The 12,567-nt window shown below is 36.3% G+C and overlaps 1 protein-coding gene across 1 annotated transcript; it reads right to left on the bottom strand.

Moving 5' to 3' along the window:
- Nucleotides 1-263: 263 nt before the first annotated feature.
- gtpbp1l (GTP binding protein 1, like) lies at nt 264-12,177 on the bottom strand. The gene is made up of 11 exons (XM_067415749.1): nt 11,858-12,177; nt 10,651-10,762; nt 10,395-10,575; nt 9,969-10,317; nt 9,762-9,885; nt 9,322-9,436; nt 8,417-8,561; nt 8,025-8,343; nt 6,925-7,103; nt 6,277-6,402; nt 264-1,120 (listed from the first exon to the last, which is right to left on the bottom strand). Exons 1-11 carry the CDS (start codon nt 12,023-12,025, stop codon nt 1,007-1,009), a joined length of 1,932 nt encoding a protein of 643 aa, XP_067271850.1. The 5' UTR covers nt 12,026-12,177; the 3' UTR covers nt 264-1,006.
- Between the last annotated feature and the right edge of the window lie 390 nt (nt 12,178-12,567).

The raw sequence follows: 12,567 nt of genomic DNA, 5'->3' as shown, positions 1-12,567 counted from the left end.
AATAACCGTCACTGAAGTAAAATCTTTACATTTGATCCGTCAAATTGCTAGAAAGTGACTGATAAAATCAAATCATTCTTTGGAGTTGCATGGGAAACCAACTCATCCATCGGAAAAAGAAAATCATGCTGGTTTGGAGCGACATGGCAGAAAGTAAATGACCAAATTGCCCATTGAATATTTTATTTGAATTTAGTCTACTCTAGCTTTGGTTGGGTCAAAAGTGGATTGCACAGGTAAATGATTTTAAAAAGAGTCTAGAATAAATAAGAACAGACAGAAAACATGGTTTAATGAGAAAGTGAAAGCAGAAATCCAAATGAAATGCCACATGTCGTCTCAGTTAGCTGTTGAAAAAGACGTTCTTTGTTGAAAAGGTGAGACCTTTGGAAAGCAATGCTGGGCCACGAAATGAAAAAGCAACACGGTGAGAGCAGAGAGCCACCTAATTTGTGACGCTCCGAGAGGGACCGGTTTTATCTGCCGTGATTCCGTGCGTCTCGGCAGCTACAACGCTCATTAAAATCAAAAGAGGATGAGGGGGCATGAGAGATTGACAAGCAGAACAGATTTCTCCCTTTCATCTCCGTTAGCATTTGCCAAATTCAATTGAAGGAGGAAAATGACATGAAAAATAGCAAAATCGCTGAACACAAACAGGGATTCAGTCGTAGGCTCCTTAATTGGGTCCTCGGGGAAACTATCCAGCTACAAAATCCGGGATTTTTGGGTGTTTATTACAGGATGTTAAGACTCCGATGGCTGACAGAATATTAAGTAAAAGGGTTGGGAGCGGGTGGACGAGGAACACAACAGCTGCTTGTCAGTCAGGGTTTTGGCACGATTGTGTCAGTGGAGATGAACGTTTCTAATTAAGGAGGAATAACTCGGTCCGGTTTGGTGAGAGCAAACAAAAAGGGGAAAAAGAAGCTTTACCGCCCTCTGGTGTTCACTTAAAAATGTTAAAGTCAGATGACAAGTAGTGACGGGTGGAAGAGATGGAGACTCAGTTGCCGCCCACTCCAGCAGCTGTAGTTGCCGGTCCAGTGCTGCTGCTCAGTGCTGGTTTGCCTTTGTGCCGATGGCCGCCACGCCGTCGACCACTTCCACCGGACTTTGACTGAAAGAGATGATGAAAATGACATCCTTTAGGGTGGTTACTAGAGTTAAAGGGAGCTTCTCACTGGTCAATAGTTGAATAGCATTTCATGTTGAAAAACAGCTTAAAATTGACAATACAAATCACAAAATACTAGGTTGTACTAAGAAAAAAAAAAATATATATATATTATTTTTTTTTATTTTTTTTAACAGACACTTTATTTTCTAAATTTAACACAATTCTCTTTGATTTATTGACTTTTTTTGTCCCATTTAAGTTAATGGGAATTTCAAATTTTGATTGAAAGAGCCAATTTAAACAAATTCAGCTGAAGTTTATGAAAACCACAAATTCAAATGATTCAAGAGTTCAGTGGAGTTTCTCACAGGTCAATAGCTGATTTATTTTATTTTATTTTTTGAAAAGCACATTAAAAGTAGATTTAAAAAACAGGTTTTTCATGTGCCATCAAATAAAGTAAGTATTTGATGTATAAGTATTGGATTTTAATTTTTTGGTATTTTTTTCTTTAGCAAAACAAACATAATATACATGATTTGATTACTTTCTCAGTTTAACACAATTCTCTTTCCTTTTTTACATTCAATTACTTATTGTTGTAAGTTAAACACTTTTTTTTACAGTCACTTATTTATTAAAAGCACTTGAAAAGTAATTTTTTTAGGTTTGTCATGTCATAAAATAAATTAATAATTTTGTTTTTAAATCCCCAAGCAAAACACAAAATATACATTTTATATATATAATTATATATATAAAAACAGAAATAAAAGTTTAACTATTTTACATTCAATTATTTATTAAAAGCACAGTAAATGTTTTTTTTTTTTTTTACATGCGTCATGTCAAATCAAATACATTTTTTGTTCCTATTTAAGGTTAATGGCAATTAAAGACTTGATTGTCTGAGCAAAAAAATATTAAATATTGAATGATTTTTTTGTAATTTTCTCCTTGGCAAACAAATAAAACTTACATTTAATTATGGTATTACAAGAACATTAAAAGTTTATTTTTTAAGTGTGTTGAGTCATCAAATAAAGTAAATCATACATATATATATGCTGTTTAAAATAAAAAAAAAGATATAGAAGAAAATTAAAATCCTTAGCAACACAACTGAAAATGTAATTGTATTTATTTATTGTATAGTTTGACACAATTCTCTTTTCTTTTCTTTTTTTAGACATTCAATGAATCTCAGTCTTATTTAATTAGTTGCTGAATTTAACACAATCATATTGTATATTTATCAGCTAAAGCTTCTTATAACGTTGGTAGATTATCTAATGCCAAATAAAAAATTTATTGACTGTGATCAAATTCCAATAAATTATGTTTATAAACCAAAATTTATGAATAAAGACAACTTCATTAATTGAACACAATTTAAATGGAAACTCAGAATTTGGTCTGCAGTGGCCATTAATGGAAAATATCAATTAACCGTTAAGTCTAAATGAAAGAGTCATGCGCTTTCGAGGGGATTTGCTGCATTCATATACTGTTCATGAAATAAACCAGCCTAATTCATTACATTAAGACTCGAATGTCCTTTATAGTCATGAAAGTATTGCTTTTAATACCTCTGCGATTTACACTACAGCAAATTAACATTTTAAGAAGCTTAAAGAGTTTGACCTTAAAGGGCTTAAAACCCTTTTACCGTCATTTTTTAAACTTATTCTCTTTATTGTCACCTTTATAAAAGTGTCTCCTAGTCCCCTGCTGGCAAAAAAAGATAGAGGAGGAGAGAAAAGGGAGGTTTTGGTATATTGGGGATGAAAAGGGTCGAGTAATTTCAAGAAGCCGTAAGTGAACGTATGAAGATGAATATTACATGCAGCCCGAAGAGAACGAGATGTGAAGCGGAAAAAGAGCATATGAGATGAGAGGAATTTATGTAATACCTAGCATAATATAAGCATAACAGTTTCCATTAACATGATCATCAGGTTTCGTGTAAACTTGTGGAATCTGTATTCATTAAAAAAAAGTAATAATAATTTATATAATTTTACACTGGCATTGAAACGTTTGGAATAATAAGATATTTAATGGTTTTAAAAGAAGTCTCTTCTGCTCACCAAGGCTGAATTTTATCAGTAAAAACATATTGTGAAATATTATTGCATTGTGTTCTATCTAAATATATTTTAAATGTAATTTATTCCTGTGATCGAAGCTTAAAAAAAAGCATTTATTTTAAAAACTTTTGTAACATATCAAAAGTGTTTCTTTCATTTAAAAAAATAAATAAATTAACTTTTATTCAGCAAGGATTTGTTAAATTAATAATAATAAAAAAAGTCTATTATAAATTCAAGGGCCTTTCAAGGACTTTCCAGATCCAGTACCCAAAAATACAATGATTTAATGTGGGGATGCATTTCAAGTGAGAGCAAGGTTCTTTTTGTAAGATACATTGTTACAGTTTTCATATGTCAAACACATCTAAGCAAAAAGCATTTCTTTGCCTTTATTTTTGGCCATATGACACACTGATATTTTATGTCGTATTTTTGTTTTGCATAAAACTGAAGAATATTCAATATATCCTATACTGTTATTATAAAGAGATTTGATATTAACTTTTGCATGGATTTGATTAAAAAAAAAGAGCTTAGGCTCATTTAACCAGAAGTTTTAAAGGGGTGGTTGCATACAATTTCACTTTTTTTTAACTTTAGTTAGTGTGTAATGTTGCTGCTTGAGCTTAAACAGTATCTGCAAAGTTACAGCGCTGAAAGTTCAATGCTAATAGATATATTGTCTTTTCAAGTTATGGCAGTTTATTGCCTACAAAAAAACGGCCGGTTTGGACTACAACAAGCTTCTTCCCGGGTTGGTGACATCATAAACCCTTGCTAGTCACCGCAGATGTGACTTCTGCCCGTGATGGTAAGGGCCGTGGCGTTTCCGGACAACCTGTGCTTGGCACTTTAGCCAATAAAAATACATGAAACTACATTTGGCCATCTAACCAATCTAAGACCATTGCGTTTTTCAGAGGGATGGGCTTCATTGAAGCAGGAAGCAAACAAGGTGTTCAAAAGACAGTGGAGACAGCGGTGTGGAATAAAGGTAAAATATAAGACAAATACAGCGTTTTAAGTATTAAGACATGTGATACTCTGCCCCATAAACACAACCAAGCCTAGAAAAAAGCACAATGGAACAACCCCTTTAAAGGCCCACTGAAGTGCCTTGAAACGCGCCGCATTATTCAATGTGTTGACGTCATTTCCCCTGAAATGGCTCTAGCTGTAAACAAGCAGCTCCTCCCCTTTTTTGAAACGGCCAATAGCGTATTGTTAATACACAGTTTGACTAACGTTAGAGCCTTTCTGTTTGGTAAAGCCAGTTTCTTCTAAACGTTTATCATCATAATCTCCTCCATATCGCTTTTGAAATGCAGCATTCTGTGCAGAATTCAAATGGGTCGATATGTTTTGTTGTCTGCGCCGACTCGCGCATATGATCCGCGCTGCACTCGTGTCTGTAGTCTAACTTTAGACCAGAGCCGTTGGTGTGTGTGCGCTGCTGCGGTGCGTGAAACCAGAATTCATTCGCCTCAACTGAAAGCATATTTACACTGAATCGTTCCTTATCGCATATATAGTGTGCTATGTGTTGTTCACCATGTAGAAATTAGTAAATGTGTGAACAACGGACCGATTTCAGCCGCAGCTTCAGCAGTGTAGGGGGCGGGCTTTAGATTCTAGCGGAGCATTTTGATTGGACAGAAGATTTGATGAGAAGGTGAAGTCTGCGATCATGTCATCCAAATCTGTGAATCGTTTTAACGGAAGTGAGAGACTCAGATTTGAATGCCTAAATCTCCTAAATGCAAATGTTGTTATTGTTTTGGAACACACCAGCTTATTCATAACCTTTACACTAACACAGTCATACTAAAAACTAAAAATTTTGAATTTTTGAAATCAATTTTGATTTCAGTGGGCCTTTAAGATGTATGAATATGCTTTCAAGTTTTTCTTGTCTCATGGGTTTACATTATCTTAACAAGCAAAGCAATTTAACATTACATTAAATCAAATATTTGGGCAACAAATTATCCCAAATGTGTTATGCTCATTGAACACAATATACAGTCATTGAACATATTTGGGTTCGGTGTAAGCACTGAAAACACTGAGGTACCATCGTAGTAGTTTCGTGCGCGTGTGAACGTCATGGCAACGTATAACACAAAGTACCTAACGAGGAAAACACTTAACGCTACGGTTAAATGCGCGTAACTAACGTAAATCACGCAAGCTAGCATGCATTGCATAAGGCCATGAAATGTTGCCGAAATAATACATTAGCGGACCAGAGGGAGTAATATGGATTTTATTTTCAAATTAAAGCATTTTCACGGACCTGTATCTATGTATATTTTCACAAACTTTCCAGGGGCTTTTTTTCAGATTCACAAACTTTAAAGGACTTCGAGGACCTGTGGGAACCCTGGATCATGTGACACTGAACACTGGCGTAATGATATTGATATTTTAACATTTTTTAAATTATATTTAAAGTATTTTAAAATAGCAACCATTATTGGAGCTTTCGGCGGTTGACAGGAGGTCAGCATGGGCACCCTGCAGGCCCAAACGTAACAAACTGCGATGCACTGTGTATTCTGACTCCTTTTTATTAGAACCAGCATTAACTTCTTGAGCAATTTCAGCTACAGTAGCTCGTCTGTTTGATCAGACCACACAGGCCAGCCTTCACTTCCCACGCGCATCAATGAGCCTTGGCCGCCCGTGACCCTGTCGCCGGTTCACCATTGTTCTTCCTTGGAGCACTTTTGATAAATACTGACCACTGCAGACCGCGAACACCCCATACAACCTGCAGTTCTGGAGATGCTCTGACTCAGCCATCTAGCCATCACAATTTGTCCCTTTGGCCCTTGTCAAACTTGCTCAAATCCTTACGCTTGCCCATTTTTCCTGATTCTAACACATCAACTTTGAGAACAAAATGTTCACTTGCTGCCTAATATATTCCACCCACTAACAGGTGCTGTGATAAAGAGAAAATCAGTGTTATTCACTTCACTTATCAGTGATCATAATGTTATGCCTGATTGGTGTCTGTCATTGGTGCCTTCAAATCGATTGCAATAAAGATTCTCTCACCAGTTGTCCCATTTGAGGGCTTCCTCCCATCTGTGTAGTTTCCTCGCTGGCTGATGAAGACCCTTCCACCTGTGACGATGTTTTCTTGGTAGACTGCATCTTGGCCAGAGGCTTGGTTTGAAGCAGCTGTCGTACACGTACAGACAACAGACAGGAGTTTCAGAAGGGAATGTATCGCTAGTTTTATGACTCATGCTGGAAGGTAACGGATCTCTATTTACTGTAGAGACGCCAATCCGGCATATTTCATCATGTCAGCCAATACAGTGAAACTGAATCAAATGGATGAATCTCAAAGAACCTTATTTCACACACAAATAATAGAAAAAAAAGAAATGTATAATTTTACATAAACTTATTATTTGAACCAATACGTTGTTGTTGTTTTTCTTGTGGTAAAAAATAAAAATGCAAAAATCATAAATTGTAATAAACAATTTAAACAAATGTATATTTATAATTTAAATAAACATATAAAGTATTTACAGTATATATTATCATTAAAGCTAAACTGTGTAACTTTTTTTAGTTTATTCTTAGCTATAAACACTTCCATAGAAATGTGACCTCGACATGTTCTTGAGAAATTCTTAGTTATTTTTTTCTAACTTTGTTTTAAACTCTCTTCATGACTGTATGACCTCTGACCTTAGTGATGGTGCCCACGGCCTTGGTCCTGCCCTCCCTGAAGACAAGTCTCTGGTCCGTGTGAAGGTATTCGGGGGTCTTGATGAAACGGAAGTGTACAGTGGCTTTGTCCCCCGTCCGTAAACAGTCTTTGTTCATGTCGATGATGGTGGCGGTCTGTCTGATACTGCCGCAGTGAACTATGATGGAAAGAATCTCATGAAAAAAGTGCTAAACCGTTGCAGATTTGCGGGTAAAGGTGTGAAAATTTCAAAGCAAGCAGCAAATTAAGCATATTAATATTAATATCTGTAGATTTATACTAATTTGTGTATATACTGTGTATATATATTTATATATATATATATATATATATATATATATATATATATATATATATATATATATATATATAAAATAGTATAACCCCCCCCCCATTTAAACATATATTTCAAAAGTATTAAACAATTATAATTTTTATAAAGGTAAAACAGTGTAGATTTATACTTATAATATTGGATGATGTACAATGAAACAAAAAGATATGCCAAAATGTGTGTATACTCTGTATCTGACAATTTCTATATGGTTTATATATAAATTATAAATATATATATAAAAAAAACATATGTTCATATGTTCACTACAATAATTTTAAGATAATCTGTATTTGTATTTTTCTGGTTTCTAAAGTATAAGTAAGGAGATCTTTAATTTTTAAAGAAATTATATATATATATATATATATATATATATATATATGTATATATATATATATATATATATATATATATATATATATATATATATATATATATATAATTTCTTTTTTTAATTAAAACATTTAATATTATAAGAAAAAACATTCAGTCAAATATTTATTTTAATATCTTTTTTATTACTTTTATTTCATTAAATACAGATCAGATAAAAAAAATTATGTTAATTAAATGTTTAATATCAAAAGTAGGGATACAAAGTTTCCAGAAACTTTCCAGAATATTTGCGAAACTTTTGAAAAAAATCGTGGAAGGTTTATGGAAATTTTCAACCCCTTGGCAACCCTAAAAAAGACTACTCTACTCACCCATAGCTTCTACTCACCCATAGCTTCTACTTACCCATAGCTTGGTATCTCGGCGATATCGTCGTCGGATGGTGGAGTACCAGAATCTCAGCCTCAAACTCCCAGCATGCCTGTGGGTTGAGACGGGGCGACACCATCACCATTCCCTTCCTGATCGACGAGCGCTTGATTTTCTTCAGGGCGAAAGAGGCCGTCTGCCCGCCGTGCACTTCTTTAACGGGCATGCGCTTGCGGTGGATGGATTTGACGGCGATGGGGATGAAGACGCCCAGTGGGTCTGGACCGAGGAGCAACGTATCGTTCAACCGTATTAATCCACGCAAAGTAGTCCCTGATACTACAGTGCCTACACCCTGAGGAACATAGAAGATGTTGAAACGACTGAGGAAGAGGTAGAGAGAAAGACAAGGACAGGATATTGCATACCGGAACAGAATAAGTGTCATCAATCTGAAACTCTGGGGGCTCGTCGTCTTTAAACGTTGTTCTGGGGGACAGCAGGTTCAGGAACATTTTCAACAAGTCCATGTTTTCACCCGTCACATTCGAGATCTGGAAAATCGGACACATCCTAGCCACAAAAATAAAGCTTTGGTTTAGTATCTCAAGCTGATGCTTACGTAGATTCTTTGGGTGAAAAATAACCATTTTTTTGGACAAATCTTCCGGAAATCAAGTTTACATAATCAATTTCATTAGTTGCCACATTTTTAAAATGCAATAAAAGCACATTTTTTTTTATTGTCTGGCTATCACCAGACCAAGCTCAATCTTTTAAGACTGAACTTTGGTCTGGGGAGACTGCTTTGTATTTTCTACTGCAAGAGGCGCGATCCGCGGTCATAGTTCAAATTACTCTGTACACAATTGGATAGTCCTTCAACCAATCAGACCACAAGAGGTGTGATAAATGGGCATAGTTTAAATGGCTCTGTACGCAATTGGATAGTCCTTCAACCAATCAGACCAATGATCCATCGCTTTACTATTCGTCATTGTGTTAAAATCGCCAGTAGCGCGCCAGGTGAATAAGCGGGTTTGTGATTGGTCCCCGTGAATTTGTAACAGAAGCAGTAAATACATTTTCCTTTACAGATTTCCAGCCTGGGCTGCAAGGTGAAATCAAATCGCAATCAAAACGTGGTTGGTGTTTGCTTGTGCAAAACCCACAGCCAGGAATCTATGGTGTTGTGTTGGTTGTCAAGGTGTTGCTATGCAGTTTCTAATGTGTTGCTAGGGTGTTCTTGGTGGTTGATTAGTGGCCCGATGTAATAACAAAACAAAAAAGACTCTCCAGTTTTATTGGCCAGACAAAAATTTGGTAAAATTACCTCTCTGAGCTGAAGTTCGAGGCCGTAACGATGACGTCATCCTTGTTTTGCACCAAAACTGGAATTTTTCGGCATCCCGGAGATTTGAGTAACCTCTGTAATAACTTTAGTGTCTCTACAACACACAAATGAACAAAAATACGATTTGAAATGCGATTTGTGAGGGTTGAATGGCTGGTTTGATATTTTACATCAACTTTTGACAGCACTGTGGAATATTTTTGATTGAAGAAATAATTTTTCATTTTATTTCGGTATCCAATCTTAAAACTTCATAAACATATAATTTGGTCGAATACTAAATCTATATATTCTACTCACCCACAGATACTGTCATTGGATGGTGCAGTAATAGATGAAAGGACTGGCTACACTAATCAATATTATGCCACAAATGCTGTTGATAAAACTCCTGAAGTAAAATAAAAGATTTGAATTACCTTGTAAGATGTTAGCGGGACACATGTCTATCTTAGTTACGACTACAAAAACAGGAACATTGAGGGCCAGAGCAAGACCGAGGTGCTCTTTAGTCATTCCAATGATTCCCGCATTACTTCCCACCTTCACGACAAAGAAAAGGACAAAGTTTATAAAACTTTAAACCGCCGACTACGTACCCCCGAGGCACACCAACCCTCTCTCACCATTAGCATGCAGAAGTCTGGCATGTGACCCGTCATGCCGAATACGGTGGTCTTCAGATACTTCTCATGCCCCGCCAGGTCGATGAACGTGATGACCTTTGATGACCTCTCGCAGATTGTTGTCCAGTCCAGGCTGCCCCCGTGACTGTCCGGTTTGTTGACCACCTGCCCTTCCTGGTCGAAACCCAGGATGTCATTGCCGACGCTGCTGGTCCGGCCGCTCTCCATCTCGTGTTTGTGGCGGAAGAGCTTCTGACGGGCGAATCCGCGACCGTTGTCGAGCTCGCCGTGGGTTAGGACACCCAGAAGCGTGCTTTTACCAGCGTCTACATTGCCTACGACAGCCACTCTGAGGCAAGAATGTGTAAAAATTATTTTAAGAAAAAAATTACTTTTTATATAAGTTCTTTGCAAACGTCTTCTAACCTGACTTCCAGGAAGTCTTCCTCTCCCACACGGCGCCTGATAAGATAATCATGAACACGTCCCGCCGTCTCCGTCCTCTCTCTCAGCAGAATCAGGTCACTGCCAACCTGTTCGCAAAGAGACTGCACCGTAGCGACAGATGCTTCCATATCCCGCTCATCCAGACCATAATCACCACCGTCTGAGAGACAGAGACACTAAGAATTTATCAGCACTCTAAAGAGGCCATTTACATCTGGGGAAAAATCAACCTCACCTGTCCCCATGCCAACCACATAGATGGTTTCTCCGCATCCTTCCTCCATTCGTTCTCGCAGCTGCTTCTGTAAACAGTCATACTGCTCTCCTGTAGGGCTGACCAATGCAAACTGACAACAAATAACAAAAAAATACATCATTGCATTATTTAAGTAACAAGATATTTGCTGAGAATGCATTTTACTATATTTATTTCTTTTAAATATCAAAATTTTGGTTTGCATCTCATATATTTAATATCTATATTCAGTGACCTCGAAAAAAAAATTGAAGAGTTTTGTAAAACTTGCCACGGGATAAATAAAAAAAAAATCTTATAATTCAAAATTTATTTCTCAGAATTGTGTGACACAAAAAGACTGAATTGTCAGCTGACTTTTTTTCTCAGAATTGCGCATTTACAGTTTCCCACAATTCTGACTTTATAAACTCACAAAAAAATAAATAAATCTGATTTTGATTTGATCTGGGAAAAATAAAACGAATCGCAAGATATAACTCACAATTGCGAGATAAAAAGTCGCAATTACCTTTTTTTTTTATTCCCTGGCAGAAAGCATGTGTATGAATGTTATTAAATCGCATTTTTTATACATTTTAAAATAATGATAGCACAAGCACACTTTTCAAACTAAATTATTAAAACAAAAATTAATACAATGAATTTCATTTAGACAGCAGTTTACAACTAATATCACTTTTCAGATTTTTGCCAATAAACCTATTTTTAAAAAGTATATAATTTTGTATTACAAACCTAAACAAATGTCTGTATAATTGAACATTTTAATTAATTAAAATAAACTTAATTTGATATTTTGTCTTTCTAAATGTAATTTTAATGATATTTGTCCATGTTTAAGCGTGACTATCCAAATACATTTTGGGGGAACTATAAATCATAATTCTTAGCTTAATTTTATCATTTTTATTGCAGATTTACATGCATTAAAATCTATAATCTGCTATGTTACTCGTGTTTAGTTTAAATCGCATAAGTGCAGATACGTTTGGGGTCTGAGCACTGTTGCTGCAGTGCCAGCTGGCGTTCACATGCACAGCCAACGTGTCACTCATGCAGCTGCGTTTGCATTGAATTCAAAGTGGTTAATGTGTTTAAATACCAAGCGTTGATAAAATAAGCTCTTGTATCGATTCATGCACACAGAGAAGAGTTCAGCTCAGCTGTCAGGCCTGAAAGCCACCTTGCTGGTGAGGTCTAAATGATCCTCGGCTTCCCCGTTCTGACTGTCGCCGGCGTCGCTGCACTCAACGCCGGGCGAATCCTCCGCGCAGCCCGGGTCAGGTGCGAACATACTTGCCGGCACCACCGACTCCACCGCGGGGCTTAAACTGGACTCCGTCGCCGCCATGTGCTCCTCCACCGTGGGCCTGGAAAAGAGATTTATCCAGCTAAGTTTTGTTTTTCTTTCTCTAGGGTAAGTTTTGTTTAACCGTACAACTTGTCACTCGTCTCTAACGTAGTAGTCTACATGCACTTTTTGTATGAGGAACATGGGGCCTCTGGGGAGACACGCCTACTCGTGAATAATTAAGTATTTACATGTAGTCTTGAGTAGGCCTTTCGAAACTTTAAAGTTTTTATTAACTTCAGTGCTCTGCTATACTGTCTGTGAAATTATATTTATATTTATTGCATTAATACATGTTTCACGTGAAATACTGTCAAAAAGTAAAAAGTAATCGACTTTAACGCACCCGTGTAATTTATGCGCTTTTAAACTGAAAGTGACGCCCACTCATGAATAATTAACGAAGCAAGTCTGACCAAATACTGTTAAGAAAGAAAAATATACTTTTTTTTTTTTTTTTTAATGGGGACTTTTTATGAAAACAAATGTTGGTTTAATGCACTGTAATGTTAAAAAGTCGACTTTAATGAAAGTACTTCTGT

The sequence above is a fragment of the Pseudorasbora parva genome, chromosome 14 (genome assembly GCF_024679245.1).
Source record: "Pseudorasbora parva isolate DD20220531a chromosome 14, ASM2467924v1, whole genome shotgun sequence".
Taxonomy (NCBI): domain Eukaryota; kingdom Metazoa; phylum Chordata; class Actinopteri; order Cypriniformes; family Gobionidae; genus Pseudorasbora; species Pseudorasbora parva.
Note: the sequence above shows the minus strand (reverse complement) of the source record. Positions and strands in the feature narration are given on the sequence as shown.

What these genes read in the sequence shown, in the direction of transcription:
- gtpbp1l (XM_067415749.1), bottom strand. Translation starts at nt 12,025, where the DNA reads ATGGCGGCGACGGAGTCCAGTTTAAGCCCCGCGGTGGAGTCGGTGGTG. An exon ending in TCCCGCTAACATCTTACAAG is followed by an intron (nt 9,437 to 9,761) that starts GTAATTCAAATC and finishes TGTGTGTTGTAG; the next exon opens with AGACACTAAAGTTATTACAG. An exon ending in CCGTGGGCACCATCACTAAG is followed by an intron (nt 6,403 to 6,924) that starts GTCAGAGGTCAT and finishes CGTGTACGACAG; the next exon opens with CTGCTTCAAACCAAGCCTCT.